General features: G+C 43.6%; 1 protein-coding gene across 1 annotated transcript in view; it reads left to right on the top strand.

Moving 5' to 3' along the window:
- The first annotated feature begins 3,217 nt into the window (after positions 1 to 3,217).
- The window catches only part of FASN (fatty acid synthase), a 41,496-nt gene continuing 23,534 nt past the window's right edge, over positions 3,218 to 21,179 (top strand). The window contains exons 1-13 of the mRNA XM_036394596.2: positions 3,218 to 3,351; positions 9,194 to 9,340; positions 9,862 to 10,014; positions 11,562 to 11,735; positions 12,577 to 12,777; positions 13,207 to 13,329; positions 13,971 to 14,086; positions 14,325 to 14,459; positions 16,834 to 17,293; positions 17,644 to 17,831; positions 18,668 to 18,857; positions 20,284 to 20,378; positions 20,778 to 20,912. Coding sequence (XP_036250489.1) covers positions 9,214 to 9,340; positions 9,862 to 10,014; positions 11,562 to 11,735; positions 12,577 to 12,777; positions 13,207 to 13,329; positions 13,971 to 14,086; positions 14,325 to 14,459; positions 16,834 to 17,293; positions 17,644 to 17,831; positions 18,668 to 18,857; positions 20,284 to 20,378; positions 20,778 to 20,912 — 2,097 coding nt within the window. The 5' untranslated portion in view covers positions 3,218 to 3,351; positions 9,194 to 9,213. The remainder of the gene's footprint in view (positions 3,352 to 9,193; positions 9,341 to 9,861; positions 10,015 to 11,561; positions 11,736 to 12,576; positions 12,778 to 13,206; positions 13,330 to 13,970; positions 14,087 to 14,324; positions 14,460 to 16,833; positions 17,294 to 17,643; positions 17,832 to 18,667; positions 18,858 to 20,283; positions 20,379 to 20,777; positions 20,913 to 21,179) is intronic.

Genomic DNA, 21,179 nt, shown 5'->3' with positions numbered 1-21,179 from the left:
ACTGCTACAATGTTAGAATCATATATTCATAATAATACAGACATGTTGTAAGAAGTAAGTCTTAAAATAGATGAAACTAGAAGAAAACTTGAATGAGTTGTGATGTAAGAAAGGATAGCTATGTAGTAATGATCATACCAGGACACTAATACAAGTAATCAGTTTATTTTTGTAGCATTTCCAGTAATGATGAGCTGTCCTGGAACATTACAGAGATGAACTTTCCTATAAGTAAAGGAAATGCACATGAAAAATTCAATAAAAAACTTTTAATTGTGGGGATGGTCAAGCACTGGAACAGATTGCCCGGATGGGCTGCGGAGTCTCTGTCTATGGAGATACTCAAAACTCAACTGGACATGGGCCTGGCCAGACTGTTCCAGCTGACCCTTGAGTTGAGGGCTTGGACTAAGTGATGTCAAGAGGCACCTTGCAATCTAAGAGATTCTGTGATTCTGCAAGTGGTATCACCAAAGTGAATAATACTTATCAGTTGCTGCTAAATATATAAAATCTAAAAAGGATAAATGAAGAAGAGAGCTACTTATGCATGAGTTGGTTTTTTTTTGTGGAGTGTTTTTTTTTGGAAATGCTTGCCTGATACACTTTACAAAGAGGTGTTCTCTTCAGCACCTGATAATATGCTGAAGAGCATTTGAGAATTTGAATAATTATTTTGTACTACCTGCTGAAAATATTTTGCTTTAGTGCAAAGGTGCAGTTATATTATAATCAGATGCTAGAAATCTGCAAGAAATTTCGTGAGATGTTGCTAAGTTAATATAAGGCCTGAGAGACCTTGTGAGCTTCTTTCTAAACATTTTCATTACTTGAAAATCCTGTCATTCGATTCAACATTGTTCATAAGCCAGGACAACATGATGCACTCCCTTGAACCAGGCCCTGAATGAGTTCTTTCTGTAGCACAAAGCATAGTGGTTTCTAACAACTACAGGAATTTTGGCCCAGATCACACCAGTTAAAGCACTCACTTGTTATTTCTAGAACTCAATGTGTAAATTCCAGATTTTATAATAGCTGTAGATCATCCTGAAAATTTTTTTGTTATTTACATGTTTAATATTGACCTACAGAGATGCACAGTAGTTCGGTGGTATGAGATTCTGTGCATATGTTAAAAGCAGCATAAAAGCAGTTTGTTCCGTGATATTTGTAATACTACATCTGAACCTGGAAAACATTTCTCTTTATTCCTTACACCGTGGGTGTAAGCTGATGGGCTGCAGACTTCAGAAATGCCGTTGTGTAGGTTTGTATGCAGGTTTCTGTGGTTTTTTGGGTTTTTTTTGTTTGCTTGTTTGAGGGTTTTCTGTTGGGTTGTTTTTGGGGAGGGGGTTGGTATGGGTTTTTTTTGTTTGGTTTGGGTTTTTGGGGGGTTTTTTGGTTTTTATTTGTGGTTATTTGGTGTGGTGTCCCACTTACTCCCCCTCCCATGTCAACTGGCATGCCTGTTCATGCAGACCTCTTGCCAGTAACACAGCTTTAATTTATTCAGTTTCCCTGAGAAACAGGTTTCCTTAAGTCAACTGTAGGTAAGGAAAGATGATAGCTGGGTTGTTTCATTTTATTTTACTTGTGGTAGAAAAAAAAAGTAGTTGAGTTATTGAACAGAGTACATCTGAGAACATAGCATGTAAGTATGAAAATTAACAAAATATGCATAATAATAAATAATATAGACATACTGTGTGGGGCAGTTGTGCTAAGGGTGTACTAAATACATCAGGAAAATTCTCATATATTTCTCTTATGACCATAATATTTAAGAAACTGGGCACTGATTTCTAAGAAGCAGATTAGAAGAGTGGCAGCAAGGTACTACTGTGGACACTATTGAATTGTACAAAGAAAGGAATGCCTACAAAGAAGAGAATTCAAGCAGATCACGGAGTACTGAAAAGGTAAAAGAGGACATTATTTATTGCTGTCCTTATCAAAGGGTTAAAAACCTGTTATGTTGAGGAATATATAGATAAAGGCAAAAAGTCTGCCCGAGAAGGTCTAAATGGAGCTGTATTGCGAAGCGGCAGTGCAAGCGCGACCCGGGAGCGGGGCCTCTGCCCAGAGCCTGTTCAAAGCCATGAGGGAGAGACAAGGCGGGGAGACTTTCCTGCATCCCCGTGTTCAAGCCCACATTTGCCGACCGAAAGGCTTTTTTGTTTCGGAGAGGCAGTCGTAGGCAATACAGAAGAAAACTGAGTTTCGTTACTGCTCGTGCTTAACCGAAGGAGTGCAAGTTAAGGGAAAGTGGATGAGAGGTGCCCACACGCAGAGCGACCCGCCCCGTTCCGGTGGGAAGGGGGGCGTAGCAGGGGCACGGCGGGGAGGGAACCTCTGGCGCCCGCCCCCCGCCTCCGGACTCGCTCTGCTGCCGCCAGTCAGGGCGGCGCGACGGGCCTGGGCACGGGGCAGCGCATCCCTGGCCGGCGTGCCTGCTGCCCTGTGGTAACCCCGGGACCGCGCTCCGCCGGGGTGAACGACCGCCGCCGCCGGAGAGCGACGGGCGCTGCTCGCTCTGCCGGCGGCCCCAGCCACCCCTCAGCCGTCACCACATCGCCTTATCGCTTAGCAACACCGCGCGGGCCCGCGATTGGCAGGGCCGCGCCCCCGCCCACGTGCCCCCGCCTCCGCATTGGGTGCCGTCCCGGGATTGCGCGTCCTGCCCCGCGTCCTTTCCCTTTGTGCGCCGCGGGTGCGCGCGGGCGCTGCGCGATCCCACCGCGCTTGGACTGGCGCCCGCCGAGCCTTCGCCTCAGTCGCCGAGCCACGGTGCCGGCACGGTGCGGTCGTACGCCCCACAGTGTACCTACCCGCGGGGAGGTGGGAGAGGGACACGACAAGGTCCGCGCCCACGGGGGGTCGGCGCTGCCGCGTCCCCGGCCAGGCCAGGCCAAAGCCAGGCGCGTCCGCAGCGCCTAGTCTTCCACGGCCTCCAGTACGGGGCGGGGCAGGGCGCGAGAGCTTGGCCCGGTGCCCGCGGGCAAGCGGGCCCGCCTGTGTCCGCCCCGGCCTGGCCAGGGTCCCCTCCTCCCGTGGAGCGGCTCTGGCGGACAGGGGTTGGCATCACCCCGGGTCTGACCGGGGCGGCCCTGCCCCGGCTCTCATTGGACTGCGGCGAGGCGTAAACTGTCAGCCCATGTGGCGTGGCCGCTGGAGGTGGCGACTGCTTAAATAGGAGTGGGAGCTAGAGGGAGATAGTGAGGAGAGCGCGGAGTATCGGCCGTGCGCAGCCCGGCACCAGCCGCCGCAGCGTCCACCCCGCAGCATCTTGATCCCGCACTGAGCTGACGACAGAGTCTTACCGACACGAAGCCATCCGCACTTGTGCAGGTATCGGCGGGACAGCGGCTGCGGCGTGGTCAGGAGAGCGGCAGTTTTTGCTCCAGGCTCCGCGGGCCGCTGCGCCCCGCGGGTGCGTTGGGGAGGCTCCATCTTGCCCTCTACGCCGGGTAGGCGATGAGGGTCCCTGGGCTCAGCGGGAGTCCGCGGGCTCGGTCCGCGCGACCGGAAGGTTCTGTTCCCCGGCCCTGGGGTCGCCGCGCCCTGTTGCTGCGGGCCGTTCTCAGCGGCCCAGCGCGGTCGTTCTGGGCACAGTCCCCTACCGCAGCGGCCGGTTACCGCGCCGCAGCCTCCCACTCCGCCCGCCCGGCAAGGTGGCTGCATTGTGGTGCTGGCGCTCGGCCATCTTGGCGGCGGGCGGGGACCGTCCCGCCGCCACGGCCGCGACCTCCCGCAGCCGGGCCGAGCGGGATCGGGGACGCGGCCGGGCCCCGCTGTCCGCAGTCCTCGCGCGCGCCCGGCGGCAGCAGCTGCGTGAGGGGCCGCGCCCGCCGCGGGCCGGGTGGCCTCGCGCTGCCGCAGCTCGGGCGCCGAGCTCCGCGCGGCCTCGAGTGGGCGCCAGGGCCGCACGGGCCGCTCTGCCCGGGCAGCGGGGCCGCGTTCTGCACGCCGTCCCGGGTTAGCGCGAAGGCACGGTCGTGGCAGGCTGAAGAAGCTCGTGCGGGAGGATATCGGCGCTCGATATTGGGAAGGGAGACTCGCCAATGGGTTCTGGGAATCCATCTGAGAAAACGTGCCGTGTGTATTGCTAAACTGTTCTTTCCCACTTCAGTATAAACCAGCGGCCCACACGAAATAGCCCGGTGATCTACCATACACCAGTATGGATTTGACGATGTGTTTCTATTAGGAATGTGATCATCTTCTCTCTTTGGTTGGTTTTGCACCTGCTTGGTTCTTAGTCCAAATTTCCTTCCCTGGAATACAGCCGTATAAGATACCGAATGCATATTGTCCTGGCTAATAGCTTTATTTGGATGCTTAAATTTAAACAGGCAGTATTAAGGGTGTGTAAATTGCCTGCTCCGTCAGACCACCTTTGGGGGTTTTGGAGCATGTCTTGTCTTAAAAAATGGGAGAAGAAACCTCAAGCCACGTGAGCAAAGGATTCACCTTTTCCTGCAGCCTCTATCCTTCTTGAAACAAAGTGAAAAGAATAGTACATTGTGAAAGGCTGCATTTAGTGGGTGAATTCAGAGAATGAGGGCAGTTATGAACAGCTATTTTACAAACGTGATATAGTCATACTAGGAACTTTAGATTTTTATACAGGTAACTTCTGACTACTTGGGAATCAACCAAGCTGTGTTGATTCCATGAATAAAGCCTAACTTACTCTTTCTCCAGTAACAGATTTGAACCAGATTGCATTTCCCCCTAAGTAGTGCTTTTTAAATATAAACACACTCTACTGCTTTTCATTTGTGTTGTGGTTGACAGGACAAATACTTACCTGAAGCAGAGGCATTTGAAAGGTCTTTGTTAAATCGAATCTGTAACATACAGATTGATGGTAGCCAAATGTTGTCAAAAGAATGAAAGCCAGACTGTGTTTGCCTCTCTTCTGTGAACGGGGTTTTTGGAGGCAAGCATTATAACTCTTCGTAAGTGAAGTTTCTGTGTAAGGACAGTTTATTACAAATTTTAGAAATGATAGCCAGAGATTAGGAAACCTGGGTTGTGATGTAATCATACTGAAAAACAAAGAAAACAGTCCTTTTGTCAATATCTGTGCTGAGGAAAGCTATGGAGGAGTCATGAGTGTTTCATTTTACAATAATGAGAGATCCAGAGAAGGTGAAGATTTGGACTGTCTAGAAACAATAGCAGAACTAACTTTAAGGATTCTGTTCCACCATGATGAGAGCTATCAAAATAACAATGAAATAAATATTTTGATCCTAAGAAAAGAAAATGTGCATCAGGCAAAACAAGATTTGAGTTTTATTTATCATTTCTTTGCAAACAGCTGTTTCTCCCTCCCTCTCCCCTTCCTTTCTTCACCAAACCCTAGGTGAACAAGGTACAGCAGAATAAGTTTATGTCCAGTGATTGGCAAGTCAGGTATGAGCGGGCAAAGGCATCAGATTATACCTTCACTTTGTTTGGGTTTTGGTTTTGGATTTTTTGGCTTTTCTTTCCCTCTATAAGCTTATATGCTTAATGGTCCGAGGGTAATTTCTGTAGGGAAGCAGTAGATAAAAGTATTGTAAAAAAGTTGTACAGCTGCCAGGGATGGTAGAAAATGATGGTTAATGCTTTTTAAATTAATTTTTGGTGCCCAGTTAGTGAGGGACTGGAAAAAAATGTTTTAAATGCAATTGAAAACAGTATTTTAACTTAAGAGCAGCTTTGATACCAGAAGGGATTGTTGGTTATTACTAGTCACAAACTGAATGAGTCAGCAACACAATAGAATTGCTAAAAAATATTGTGCAAATCCAGCAAGATGGTAGTTTAGGCTTAGCTGAGGTGTCTACTGCACTGATACTTCGAGGGGAAGGAAGGGAAGGCAAGGTCGGCTGTGGTGTGTTTGCTTCTCTCCTCTCAAAAGCACTAGCTGTCTGAGGAGAATTCACACAACTCCATTTAAGCAAAAGCATAGGATAAACCGACGAAGAAGAATGGTAGATGCCTGGTGGGATTCAGAAAATACAGCCTTAAGAAACAGAAGACTCCTGTTTGTCCCTCTTTATCTTCTTTGTCTCCTGTTTGGACCTGTTGCTTTTGAACACTTCACTCATCAGAGGTAGTAGGAGCAGTCTGTTTGTATGTTTTCTGTAGTCTAATCTCCTTTAAAACATCTGCAGAAATAAATGTTCTTTCTTGATCTGTGCTATGCCCTATACTTGAAAATCTGTCAATGTACTGTGTTGCTGCATATAGTCAAAAAATGCTGTATGGAAAACACGTCTCTAATAAAGTAAAATAATAATGCAATACACCATTTGGGGGCAAAGACAATCAACTTTAAAATGGTTTACCTGCTTACTATCTGTCAAGGAAGACTGAACACGTTGGTAGCTGTAGCAACTACTGTAATTGCTGTTTAATCGGGGATAGCTTAATATTCATGACTTTTCTTCTGACTGCTCTTGTTTTTCAACAGCAGATTCTCTCTGCTGTCTGCTGCTTAATCCATAATTTTTATTTTATCTTAGATGTGGCAAGTCTGAATCTTCCTGGTTCTTTGTGTATTAAAATATTTTAATTTGTGGCTCTTCTTACCCAAGTTAAAATTATCTTCTTGGCTCTTATTCTTCTAATTTTGATTACTGCAGCATCTTTTTCTCCACCTTTGACATAGTCTTGCTCAACTACATTCAAAATAAGTTGGCAAAAATTTTTTTGTTAATGAATGTCATTACTTCACTGTCTGAAAGCAATGCTTTGTGGATTGGTTTTACCCAGATAGAGTTTTTCTGATACTCCAGGAAAAGAGATGTGGGATGAGAAGGAACAATCACATAAGTCATGTTTCAGTCCCCTGAAACAGAAATTATATTTCTCTCCCTAGAGATCATCACCCAAAGAGCTGAGGTATAAAATTGGGTCATACTTAATTTATCATTTTTGTATCTCATATCTTAAACTTAAATAGTACACTTGGTGCTCAAGATCTCTCTTTCCTGCCCCAGCACAGAAATGCTGAAAGTGTAGTAGACTTGTGGCCCTTGGATGAAGCCAGTAATAAAACTGACTTACTAGTTTTGTGTGAGTGGGAAAGCTCTTCAGCTCTGAGTGGACTGGGCCTAGTACTACCGACTTGAGTTTTGGGGACTAGTTTCTCAGTAAGGGCTTTGCTCGATTTGGCCCTTAATGTTTTTTTGGTTTTTTTTTAAACTAAACAAGAGTTGAATAGACCTTCTGTTGCTGGGTGTTTGACACAAGACCTAGAAATCCAAGATGTCCTTGTGGGAGCACTTGTTTCTGCTCCCAGAAGGAATGGACTGGGTGAAGTAATCATCTCTTCTGCTTTGGTGTGAGGTATTGCATAATTCCACAGTTACTCCACAGATCTGAATCAAGATTACTGCTGAAGGAAAGAAGGGTGAAAGAAATCGGGCAGCCTCTGTGGTGTTACATTCTGGCAGAGCTACACCTCAGCTGTGCAGAGGCTCTGCTTTCCTTCTGCACAGCCCAGCAACCTCGTGCAGCTATGGGAAAGTGTCATTGTGCCTGAGCAGAGTAGTCCGTGGATGGAAGAGGGGCCTGTTTCTTGCTCAGAGGCATCAGGAAGTCCCAAAAGAGGCTGCAAAACAATGCCCAAATGAAACATCCTGAGTTGGAAGACCAGCCACTAAGCACTCATCAGACAGTCCCCATTAGTGCTGTATTTTGGAGAAGATGATCAAGCACCAGCAGCACTTAAGCAATGGGCCTGCATGCCACTATGTAGCAGAATACCTGATGGAAGTCAGACTTCAGGTCTTTCATAACAAACCTTTTCCTTCAAAGTTGTTAAGGCAGACTTGCAGTTGTTTGAATGCCTAGTTTCCTTCGTGTTTTTTACTTGTTTAAAATCCCACGCATTAGAGAATAGTTTGCCCCTGCTTACCAGAAGGATTATTTAAGGAAGTACTGTGAATGCTTACTTTCTCTTTGGTTCCTACAGCTGCAACTTTTATTTATTTTCATATTTAAAAAAACTCCCATCATATATATGGGTATTTCCACTACTTCTTTAACTTGTCTACTTAGGATCTAAAATTATAATTTGAATTTAACTGAAACATCAAGTTAACTTGCCTCCTCTCTACTTAGTTGTTAATATGTTTTTTACTGTAGTAGAAGGTAAAGGAGTGTAGTATATGAGCTATCATTTGCTGCTGTGTCTGATACAGGTGCCCTGCCATGCTATGTTATGCAGCATGATGCTCTCCTGTGGTATTTGAGATTGGGGTCTTGAATGCAAATTTCTTGGGACAACAGCTGATGGTTTTCATCCTGTATGTATTCCAGATCTGTTCTGCCAAAGCATATCTTAAAGCACCACTCTCTATCATACAGTCAGTACCACATTCACAGTTCTTTAAACATGTGGCAGTGCAGGGTCCAGTTAGGAAGCACTTTAGATGTAACACTTAATTCTTTGGTTTTAACATTTAAAATTATCCTGAATTGTACTGTAATCTTTGTGTTTTGTGTGGGTTTTCTCCTCTGTGTGTGTATAGGGGGGTTGTTTGGTTTTTTGTTGGTTGGTAGGTTTGGTTTGGGGTTTTTAGTCAGGTTTTTGTTTGCTCAGAGTTAATTGGGGGGGTTAGGGTTGTGTTACTTACTGGGGGGGTGGTTTTGTGCAGTCTTGTAGTTTTGTATGTTTGGGGTTTCTTTTTTTTCACATCCAACAAATCTTTTGATTATTGATTCTTAAGTTAGCATTTAACTTTGGAATGATTGTAGAACTTGTTTTGCTACCTGTTAGGTTTGCCTTGTAATTATGTATTTTACTATGTGTATTTCATAATTTCTCCACCCACCCGTGCTCCAGCATGTTAATCTTTCTTCTCTGCTGACTTCACAGAGGCTCCTCTGCATTTAGCAGAGGTAGACTTACTCATTTTCTGATTGTCATACATAAACTGGTGGTTCTCTGAGCCTGATGCTCCTTCAGGATCGTTTTTTTTTTCATCCTTATCAACCCTACAGGTCTTATGGTCCATTTGATTAGTTGGAATGTCTTTTTTTTTTTTTTTAATAGTAGAGACTCCGTGGGTTGTTCCTGTGTGGGTGTTCCTGCAAATATGCTTGTTTGTCACAACATGTCAGGAAGACAAGACACATATACTTTCCTCTGTGTGAAATCTTACTAGCCTTATTGCTTTGTGGATCTCAGCAACAGGGAGAAGTTAAGAGATGGAGGACGTGGTGATTGCAGGCATTGCAGGAAGGCTGCCAGAATCTGACAACTTGCAGGAGTTTTGGGAAAACCTGCTTAATGGAGTTGATATGGTCACAGAGGATGATCGGAGGTGGAAACCAGGTGAGTGCTTATTGTCCCTCCTTTTGGAGCCCTGAGTGTTTTAGAGGAATTATCCTATGAAAAGAGAATTTATGAGATCGAAATCCTTCCAGAGCTGAATTAACTTCTGATAAATCATCAAGAAATTCAGTAACAGAATATGTTTATGAAGTGATTTGCAGAAGTCAAAAGTAGCTTTTCTTTTTCTTCTAATTGGTGACTGACTGGAACCACCGTTTAGACTATATGTGCTTGGTACAACTTGCCAAAGTAAAACTGGTTAGATAGATAGATGTCTTTTGCTGCTATATCCAGAAGAGTCCTAAAAATTACAATTGTTTTTGCTGATGCAGCATTCTCATTCCCAGATGAGGTAGGTCAGTAGATACTCATGCAACCCTCTGAGTACTGCACAGGGGAGTGAGGTTTCATGTGTAATTGAAAATCAACTGTGGTCATTCTGGTCATTCTGTACTGTGTCTCAGCTTGTAGCCGCTTCACCATTTATGGATTTTGGGACTCTGTCAAATTTTTCTTCCCAGGAATTTATGGACTGCCCAAGAGAAATGGAAAGCTCAAGGACCTAAGCAAATTTGATGCCTCTTTTTTTGGGGTTCACCCCAAACAAGCTAACACAATGGATCCTCAACTTCGCTTGTTGTTGGAAGTTTCTTATGAAGCTATGTTGGATGGAGGTAAGTGGATGAATGACTGAAGAGGGAGAATTAAGCTGTATTGTCTCTGTGTAACAGGTGTAGACATGCACTTGTGTGATGAGAACTCTAACAAGGGAAAGCCATCACATTAGAGAGGAGATCCAAGACATGCTATGGGGTTACTAGATCCCAGTATAAGGCTTTCAATAAAGCTGTTGTCTCTGGAACGCAAACAAATAAATCAGTGCTGGCTGCTAGCAAATCTGTACCTGCATCATATGGTAAAACCACAAACCAGTTTGACAGAATCACTTCAACAGTCAATGGTTCTAGAGCTTTTCTATGTTTTCCTTTACTCTAATATTCCATAATAATTCCTTTGTAAAAGGAAAATAAGAATGACTTGATTCGAATTCTCATGCATAGCCTAAAAGTATGACAGATGGCCTGGTGTATTCCTGTCTATTTGCCAGATTCTTGGAAAACCTGTAGAATTTGATCTGTTCCTAAAGAAGGTTTTCCTAGGAAGTGTGCTTTCAGAAATAGGGTCTCTCTCTTCTATCACTGCCAGTGTTTTGAGATTTTGAGTTACTGATCCACGGAGCCAAGAAGTTTATTCTTCATGTTAATCAGTTTCATGTCAGAACATAAGCAGATAGGGAAAAAGTTGGAACTACCTCACTAGTACTGACCAGTTACAAATTGAAAGAGGGTGAATTTAGGTTAGATATGAGGAAAAAATTCTTTACTGTTAGGGTGGTGAAGTACTGGAACACGTTGTCCAAGGAGGCTGCGGGTGCCCCAACCCTGGCAGTGTTCAAGGCCAGGTTGGGTAGGGTCTTGAGCAGTCTGGTATAGTGTAAGATGTCCCTGCCTGTGGCAGTGGGGGTTGAGACTAGATGATCTTTTAAGGTTCCTTCCAGCACTTAACATTACTGTGACTTACTGAAATGAACTTTTGCTTCTCTGCTTGTAAGCCTCCATCTGGAGATTGAATATTTGTCTCCAGGACACCTTAAGCACAGAGAAGAAACAGCAGAGATTTCTGACAGTTGACCTTGCTATGTGTTTTTTTTAGAGCAAAGTTGTTTCTTGTTCTGTTTGTTGGCTGGTTTTATTCTTAAGAATTCTCGTGTCTGTCTTGTACTCCAGATCTCGGCTGGAGATAGATACTGATGTGCTCACATGACATTTCATGTGCTGTGATTTTTCTCCCATTCAGTCTGCTCCTTTTCTCTCTACTGGAAATCAACTGTTAGCTTCTCCTGTCAGCATTTGTACTTTTCGTAGTCCATGCACTTTTTTACACAAGACTCTAGCAATGCCCAGCTAGGCTGAAAAGCTTTGTCAGGGCAAAGTATGTTCTGGCCAAAAGCCAATACCAAACTTCTGATGGACTCTGAAGTAAGACATGTGAGGTCTGCAGTTGAAACTGTTAAAATGTTAGTAAAGGTAAGGGAGCAATGCTGCAGGCCTGCCAGAAAGGGGCAATAAAAAGTTTTTGGGAAACCGATGCAAGTGTACCTGATATCTCCCCAGTTTGCCCTTCATTTTGTTTACTGTAATCTACCTTCCAATCCCCATAGGTATTAATCCGGGCACCCTCCGTGGCACAGACGCAGGTGTATGGGTTGGTTGCAGTGGGTCAGAAGCTGGTGAAGCCTTTAGCCAAGATCCAGAAGAGCTTTTGGGATACAGTATGACTGGCTGTCAGCGTGCTATGCTTGCCAACAGGATTTCCTACTTCTTTGACTTTAAAGGTAAGTGTCCCCCAAACCTGTTGATGCTGATCAGCAATTGCAATTTCAACATGATTGTACCACAGTTGCTGTAGAGGACTGGGATGGATATTATGGCACAGACCCCTTTTGGAAAGAGAAAATAGCATGTAACGGTTCTTAGGAGGCATATGAGAAGTAAAAAATATGTAGTGACTATATGATAGGACTCCCTGTAAGGCTTTATAACTCAGCTGCTGCTGCTGCTGGTGTTCGTTTGAAAGATGGTGATGTCAGGAAGCCTTTATGGCCTTTGGACTGCTGTTTGGTACCAAGATGTGTGGAAGTCGGCTAGACCAGAGATAGACTGCTATTGACTGTAGCAGTTGGGTTTGGGTTTTTTTTGAGTAAAGTGGGAGAAGTAGGTGAGGCACAGAAATGATGCAATTGCCAGCATGGGTATGATTCAATCCATGTATGGTATTGAAGGGAATGGAAAAATGGTAGTTGATGTGGATTGCAGCAGAGAACAGAGATAATGGCAAAGGCAGCATCAGGAAGGACAAGGGATTTTTATTGACGAGAATGGGTAATTAGATGAGACTTGCCTGTAAAGCTGCGTTCTCTTTTTGATGGAGAGACAGAATTTTTAAAAATGCCCTTAAAGCAAATCTGTTCACAAGTTTTTCCCATTTTTCTCATGCCATACTTTCTAAATAGGCAGAGATGGTGATTCTAGCCTCCCATGGCGTCAGGTTTATGTGCTATGTTCTGAAGCAACTCTTATTTAACATTGTTTTTAATATGTTTCTTGTAATCCCGTCCTGTAGTCTTTGGAGAAGAATCTGGGATATTAAGGTTGTTTTTCCTTATGTTTTTTAAGGACCAAGCCTCACTGTTGACACAGCCTGCTCCTCTAGTCTCGTTGCTCTGGAAAACGCTTATAAGGCAATTCGTCATGGGTGCTGTAGTACAGCCCTAGTGGGCGGGGTCAACCTCTTGCTGAAACCCAACACATCTGTGCAGTTCATGAAACTGGGTCTGCTTAGTCCTGATGGTGCCTGCAAGGCTTTTGATGCTTCAGGTAAGGCATAAGTACAAAAGTTTATGTTGTATGAGAGTAACTTACTGTACAGTCTGTGACCAGCTACTCTTTCAATACAGCAAAGAGCTAACCTTGTAGTTGTTCCAATGTGCACTGTTTGGGCCATACCCTGATCTATGTTGCATCCTCTATTGAACCTGGAAAATTAACTGTGAGGAAGAAATGCATACATATGGTTCATCCCTCTGCCTCTGGGAGAAAAATTAGCTGTCTCTTGATGGAAAATTTCTGTTGTGAAATTTGTGATGAGCACTGTATCTTTCTAGGTCATGACATTTTTCTTTAAAAGAAATAGATATGTCATATTCTCAAAACAGTCTATTATAAGCAATAATCTTCCTGCATGGTGTTTGGCAACATTTTACAAAGCAGAGCAGAAGTCATGACTTGTTCCCTCTCTATTCTCAGGAAATGGATATTGTCGCTCTGAAGCTGCTGTTGTTGTTCTTTTGACCAAGAGATCTATGGCTAAGAGGATCTATGCCACAGTCGTAAATGCTGGAGTTAACACTGATGGCTTTAAGGAGCAAGGTAGGTCTTGAGCTGCTGAAAAGTGAGATACCTACAGAACTGTTCAGTCTAGAGTATTTGCCATAAAAATGGTCTGTTGTAGGGTTCTTGAGATGTTTTAGAATTTTTTTTGTGTTTGGGGATTTTTTTCATTTTCTGGTTTCGATAATGCAACGTTCAGGACCCTGTTTTGTAAAGAACTTAAAGGAGAAATGTGGTGGTTTTTACTGAAGTAACAGCAATGTTCTCTTGCTAGTTTAGCATTCCTCAGGACATCTCTGCAGTACTTCTGCAGTGATGGTAGAAATGTAGGTATAGTATTATAACCGTAAAGCTCTTACCCTGCTGTTGTCCAGCTTCTCCTGCTCTCCAGTTGTGGTGACACAAAGCTTCATATGTTTTACTTAACCTAGAAATCTAGTATTCTGTTAACCAGTATCTTTCCACCCTAGTCTAACTCATTGCTTTAGGTTAATTCCTGGTTCCTCTGCTCTTCTTACAAAGAGCCTGAGAGTTTGGTGCTAAGAACATGGTGAAAAGGTCTTTAGTTTAGTTTGGTTTTTGGGGAGAGATCTGGCAGCCTAAAGTAAATGAAAGGATGCTAAAATCAGAACAGGAAGCATCTGATAGGAGAGTGGAATTGATGGCAATTTTGATCCTAGGTGTGACATTCCCATCTGGACAGATGCAGGAGAAGTTGATCAGATCTTTGTACAGCGAAAGTGGTGTCAAACCTGAAGAAGTGGAGTATATTGAAGCTCATGGGACAGGCACCAAGGTCAGCATGGTCCCTTAGGGACTGAGTGTTTTCTTCCCTTGCATTTCTTGCCACACTTTCCATTAAATTATTCTTTGTTTTCCCAAAGTAAAATCCTTTTGCCTTCTACCAATTAGTAGAGTATATTCTGCTTCACAACTTTTGGACTCTGCCCAAACACCGTAATCTTTCAGATTTCTCTTTTGAGGTTTGTTTTGGGAGTGCTGGCTAATAGCCATTCTGATTCTCTTCATACTAGGTTGGAGATCCACAGGAAGTAAACAGCATTACACGTATTTTCTGTGACTGTGAGCGGGAGCCACTGTTGATCGGATCAACTAAGTCAAATATGGGTCATCCAGAGCCTGCCTCAGGGCTTGCTGCATTAGCCAAGGTAACAGGAGACTTGAGAAGGAAAATTTAGGATGTGGGTAACACCAGTGTGTGGGGTTTTGTTTGTTTGGTTTAGGGAAAATCTGCATTGATTCAGGGTAAAATGTTCACTGATAATTATAAGAACTCAGATGTTTCTCATTAACTGCTTGCCTCACATGTGAATACTTTTAAAAGCTCAGGTGGCTGTCCTGCAAACCACCAAATGCTCAGGTGGCCCTCTGCTGTGTTCACACACACTTCAGTTCCCGCTTCCTACTGAATTCTGTAGGAGCGTAGCTCTGCTCAGAATGAAGGCTTTGGGATCCTTTTGTTAATCCTTGTTGTTTACTTTGTCAGTCCTTACACTGGACCTTCCAACAGAGCTCTGCTGCAAGTCGTTTGGGTTTGAGGCACATACATGTAGAGGGATGTAGATGTTTGGAGTAGATGACAGTGACCAAAGATGAGAGGCAGTGGGGGTTTCAGTGCCAAAAGAGCAGCTGATCTTCTGGCTTTCTGTCAGGGATGTGTCATCTCTTCCTCTTCTCTCTTAGGATGGCAGGAAGCCAGGTGAGTTCTCTGGGATAAGGCTACCAGCATGAATAACTGTCTGTCTGTCTTAGCAAGCAGCTTGCTAACTACTGCTGTAGGCAGACAGTCATCTATTGGCTCTGGCTGCTAAACTGCTTAGCAGAGAGCTAGCTAACGTTCACACTTGTTTGTAAGCCTATTACTATAGAACCTTGCAAACCAAAGTCACATATACTGCCACTGCTAGAATTTTAGACTCTTCAAAGTGGTTGTTTGTGACCCAAATACAACTCACTGTGTAGTAGCCTCACCTGCATGGCAATAGCAGTGTCCGTCTCTCTGTAGAGAAAAGTTTAGGGTTTTTTAGTGCCTTTATCTCTGACTGACACATTCTTCATAGAAAGAATGATAGCCTAGTCATAAAATAAGCTTCTCAATCCATACTGTGTTGTATGTAACAGTTTGTTTAGTGTGGTTCTGTGATCTGTCAGGACAGGATCCTAACTTTGAGGTACTGTTGCCTCCCACCTCTACACCAAAACCAGTGTTTCTTAGACAGTAACTGTCTCAGTATGTCTTCAGTTTGTATAAGTGTTTTCTTCTGGAATTCCATAAAATGCTCCTATGTGAGGTATCTGGAAATTTGATCTTGAAAGTATCAGATTTCAGACTTGAAGAGAATCCATTAATTATATGGATAGGTAGGAATGGAACTAAGGCTTGCTGAGGCCTCTTCAGTCAAATTCTGGTAAGGAAGGGAAAACTCACCTGCATCTTTGAATTACTCAGCCTGTCTAATCACTTGCTTGGCAGCAAGACAAGCTTTTTGGTAGCACTGGTGGTATGCTCACTGTACTGTGCTCTCAAACCTAGGTAGAAACCATGGCAAACCTAAAGTACAATATATATCAGTGTAAAGCAGCAGCACATTCAAAGTGCATAGTATTGCAGGTGTAGTGTGCATGAAAATCCTTACAGCTTTAAACATGTTGACCGTGAGTTGAAGTTGTATATTTATACTGGTTGTTCTCCCAGGTAAGCTGCCATGTCTGATAGTCATCTTGAAAGAGCAGGTCCCAAGACAGTACGTCTCTCTGACCATTCTGGGGTGATGAAGGAACTGTCAGACTTACAGAGCACACTGTGTTTGCAGCTGACCTTGTTGCCTGCAATTTACTGGGCTTGTTCTGCAGATGAATGTGGGCTTGGTGTCATGAGCTGTATGTAGAGAGAAGCTACTGAGAGAAGGGAGCTCTTGCTTTTTTTGGCACAGATATTTTGCTCCTCACACTGTTTCAGTACTTTCCTTGGCTCTGCCAGTTCTGCCCAGTCTTCTGTTTCTGCTTTTTTGAATCAAGAAGACAAAAAATGGGTGTAAAGCAGCAAGCAGACTTCTTTACCAGTGCTTCAGCTTGATTCTTTTGCAGCAAAGCAAGAAATAGGAGCATTTTGTTGCAATAAGGAAGAGGATTTGTGAATGTGTGTGACTGGGAAGGGATGGAGTAGAATGTGATAAAGGGATGGGATCTGAAAGGGGAAAAAGATGATGTGATAGTCTTAGTACCTAGGCTGCTTTTCCAGCAAGACTGCATGGCTTGCCAGTTAGAAAGAGACTGGAAGCTAAACTTTATGCTACTACGCTCAACTTCCCTGCTGACTTCCTGCATGGTCTGAAAATTTGCCTAGGTGATGCAGTTGCTACCTCAGTAACATCAATAATGCTATTCTCTGAAATGTTCCTTTATCCAAACATAGAGAACTGCTTCAGAATATGCTACATGGTCATTTGTAGTAAAATAGTAACAAAAGAATGTTTGTCATGAGACAATGTGGAGCACAGAGCACTCTGTTTTTTCTTTCAGGTCATTCTCTCTCTGGAACATGGGCTGTGGACTCCAAATCTTCATTTCAATACCCCAAATCCAGATATTCCTGCCTTACAAGATGGCTCCCTGGAGGTAGTTTGTAAACCAACACCAGTGAAAGGCGGCCTTATCGGTATCAACTCTTTTGGTTTTGGGGGTGCTAATGCTCATGTCATTCTGAGGCCAAATAAGAACAAATGCCAACCTCTGGAGACTAGTAACATGCCAAGGCTGGTTCAGATTTCTGGCAGAACCCAGGAAGCTGTGGAAACACTAATTCAAGAGAGCAGAAAACACGGAGAATGCAGCCCATTTGTAAGCCTGCTCAGCGATATCTCTGCAGTTCCTGTGTCCTCCATGCCCTACAGGGGCTACACGCTGGTTGGCACTGCAAGTGACATAAAAGAGGTTCAGCAAGTTCAAGCGTCTGGTAGACCACTCTGGTACATATGCTCAGGTAGGTGTGCAGCATTGAGTCCCGGCTTTTCTATTCCTCTTTAGATCTGGGGCTTGAGCAATTGTATTCTGTGCTCTAATGTTATTTTACAGTGTAGCATGAGGAAATATTTTGCAACTCTGTGACATGTTTAGGAGTCTTGTGTTTTCTGTATTTTATCAAAACCTTCCAACTTAACTGTCTTCTGATTATAGTGAAGCCCAGCAAATAACAAGCAGTGCCCAGTTTAAAGAATGTAAGAAATGTACAATGCTTTGCTCTTAGTTAGAATTCCTTAACTGTGAGAGGAAAGTGTGTTGTGTCTACTCCTGTTTCAGAGTATTACTACTCTCTCCTTGACTATCCTGCAGGCATGGGAACACAGTGGAAAGGCATGGGCCTGAGCCTTATGAAGCTGGATCTATTTCGCCAGTCTATATTGCGTTCAGATCAGGCTTTGAAGAACACAGGCCTTAAGGTCTCAGAGCTGCTGCTGCAAGCAAATGAGAACACTTTTGATGACACTGTTCATGCATTTGTTGGACTAGCTGCTATTCAGGCAAGGCTCAGTGGGCTAGGGGAGGGGGGGTAGTGGACTCAATCTACATAAGCACCTTCTGCTAATGTGTCTGTTTGGCTGGTAACACTTTATATCAATTAATGGAAGCTTGTTTTGTGTAATCAGCAAGTGGCAGCTGTTGGAAATGCCTCTCTGAGAGGAGGGAGTGCATTGTGCCCTTGGCAGTTTCAGGCTTTGCCACTTCCGAGTACATAACAAACTTAGTGGTGTAGATAGTCTTGGCTTCACTGCTTTTTTCTTACAAGATGTTTGGACTAATATTGGTCTGAACTGATTTGCATGTGTGTCCATGTGTATATGTGACACAGTTTCTTCCATTAAGAGCTTTAGGAATGTCTTTAAGTTTTAGGCAAATGTTTGTGCCAAGGAGCAAGGTTCCATTTCATGTCTTCTAAAATTTGTTCTGCAAATGAACTAAGTCAAGCTGAATTAAGCATCTTCATGATTCTGCATGTCAACGTGGTATTCATGGTTTCTTAATAAACTAGAGGCCAAGCTTTTAAAGTGATCTGGAACGCTGGTCTTAGCCTCTTACTTTGTACAGACGCATTCTTGGCAGCCTTGTGTTGTTGGAAATATTTTCTCAGTGGAAAATTACATTGTGAAGAGGCCCAGACAATACTGGAGTTGCATGATGATTCTTGGGATTGCTTTGAAAGGAGGATGAAGCTGTAGTTGTGGGGGGAAAAAAAAAGCAGTGAGGCCAAGAATGTCTGAACCAAAAAAGTTTATTATGTACTTGCTACGTGTGTGTACCTTTGAGGCCTGACTCCTGCTTACCCTGGCATGGAATCTAATTTTACTTCTGCTTGCAGATTGCTCAGATTGATATGCTGAAGGCTGCAGGTCTGCATCCCGATGGGATCGTGGGCCACTCAGTGGGAGAACTAGCTTGTGGCTATGCAGACAACTCCTTAAGTCATGAAGAAGCCATTCTTGCTGCTTATTGGCGGGGACGATGCGTTAAAGAGGCCAAATTGCCACCTGGAGGAATGGCTGCTGTTGGTAGGTACACCCTTGCCAAAAGAGTGATGCAGGAATGTGCATCTGGTCTCTATTGTATGTCATTGGGATAAAACTGGTCTCTGAAACTATCATGTCTGTAAAATCTTGGCCACTGTTGCCTCCTCTTTGTTTTCTTCTGATGTAGAACAGGCTCTTAAGTATTTAAGTGGATAAAATGGTAGTGATCTCTGTCCTGGAATACATCAGGATTTTGGTAACCATCCAAAATTTAAGTGGAAATGGAGAGCTTTATTGTCAAGTGACCAATGACAGGCTTCATAAATAATACCTTGAAACAAGGTAAAAATAAAAAGCACTAAATTTTTTAGCTCTCGCTAGATAGGTATCATACACACACAGATGTGTGTGTTGTATGTATGTTGGGGGTGTTTTGTAATTTTTTTTCCAAAGGAGACTTCTGATTGTCCGCAGGAGTAATGAGATGTGAAAACAGTAAGCCACTGTGATGTAGCGGGCAGCTGGCTAGTGGAATTTACTACGGCCTAATAGCACTTGGGAATAAGCTTTCTCCTGAACAAGCTTTACTTTGTGTTTGTGTAAGTCATATAGTTTTGCCCACTGTCAGGTAAAATTTTGAACCCAGCAGTTTTGCTTTGTAGTGTGACTTTATGGTGACTTACATGCTTAAAAGTAAAATTATTATTGGTAGCACCATTGTTCTTCTGTTTCTTATTGGATGCAGGGTCAATTAAAACCTGAAACACTTTGGAGAAAAGTTGTTGCAGGTTTAATGCAGTCTCTTGGATTAGAACACTTGTTATAATCTCAGATTTCTTAATTTAGGTAAAGCTCCAAAGGACTACCTACCTAATTTAGCATTTTTCCCCCCCTTGAGATTAAATAAATTACACTCTTATCATAGAATTTGGAAATCTACATATAGTATGTTTTTGATAGTCTAATGTTGAGTTCAAGTTCTTCCTGTGACTTGTATCTGCGTAATGTATGACCAGATGCTTCATATTTAATCTGACATGCCACTAGAGTTACACATTTGTATGGCTATTTTGTGTCTCTCAGCAATCCAAGCTAGAGCAGGGGAGAGAACACATGGGCTTGGTTCCTAGAAACTAATGGCAACATGAGACTAAACAACCACTTCTGTAGCTTCTTTGAAAGTGTGGGGGTTACCCCCACCTTATTCATTAATGGGGTGATGCAAAGATTTGGCCTTGTGTTCATCTTAACTGTGATAAATGTCATGGTAAAGCTCTAGGGTAAATATTCTTAGCTTTTGCAGAATTGCTTTGGAGGGGAGAGGGAGGTACCCGTCAGTCTCTTGAAAGTATTTCCCAATTTTGCAAAGTGCTGAATTGAGCAGAGTGACTGTGCACTTAAGATTTTCTCTTCTTATGAGGCTCATAACTAGAAACACTTTTGTTTTCCTGTGGTCTTCCTTCTGCAGGTCTGACATGGGAGGAGTGTAAACAACGCTGTCCTCCAAATGTGGTACCAGCCTGTCACAACTCTGAGGACACTGTCACTGTTTCAGGGCCTCTGGTGAGCATGAACCTGACACAGTGTGTACTGGGATTGTGAGTAGGACCTGCAAAGTTCAAGTTTGAAGAAAGCATGAAGCTTACTTAGAGTGCAGCTGCTTGGAAAGGGGAGCTGATTGAAGTGGTGGAGTGGACATAATACGTTGTATAAACTTACACACTCAAATAGTCTGTGAGAAGAAGTGATATTAGTGCCTCAGTAAGCTAGTAATAAAATCTCTTCTATCCATGGGCATAAAGGATGATAAATTATAAGACTGAGAAGGGCAATAACTTCATCATTGCTGTGGCTCCCCTTAAATGGCAACTGATGACGGGTATGGAGGGACTACAGTGGCTTGTACAGATACCTAGTATTTTGTGAGCTTCTCTCTTAGTTCACTTATGTTTCTGTTCTTAGGACTCTGTGAATGAGTTTGTAGCCAAACTGAAGAAAGAGGGCGTGTTCGCAAAGGAGGTGCGCAGTGCTGGCGTCGCGTTTCACTCCCATTACATGGCATCTATTGCCCCAGCACTGCTCAATGCTCTGAAAAAGGTAATATTGCCAAACCATGGCTTGCATGGCTTATGCTCTGACACCTGGGTTGCCTATAGGTTATGTTGGGCTCAAGGGGACTCCTTTTTTCAGAAGGAAGAGAATCTCTTGAAGAGCATGTAGACCTCTGTGAGATCTAATGTTTGAAATCACTTGGCCTGGAGCAGGAGGATGTCCTGAGCAATCAACCTGCGAAAAGGAGGAACTGCTTGCTTTTGCTGATCCTGTTGTTCTCTATGACTTGTAACTCTTTCTCCTGTCCTTCTT

Source organism: Molothrus ater, chromosome 19, assembly GCF_012460135.2.
Source record: "Molothrus ater isolate BHLD 08-10-18 breed brown headed cowbird chromosome 19, BPBGC_Mater_1.1, whole genome shotgun sequence".
Taxonomy (NCBI): Eukaryota; Metazoa; Chordata; class Aves; order Passeriformes; family Icteridae; genus Molothrus; species Molothrus ater.
Note: the sequence above shows the minus strand (reverse complement) of the source record. Positions and strands in the feature narration are given on the sequence as shown.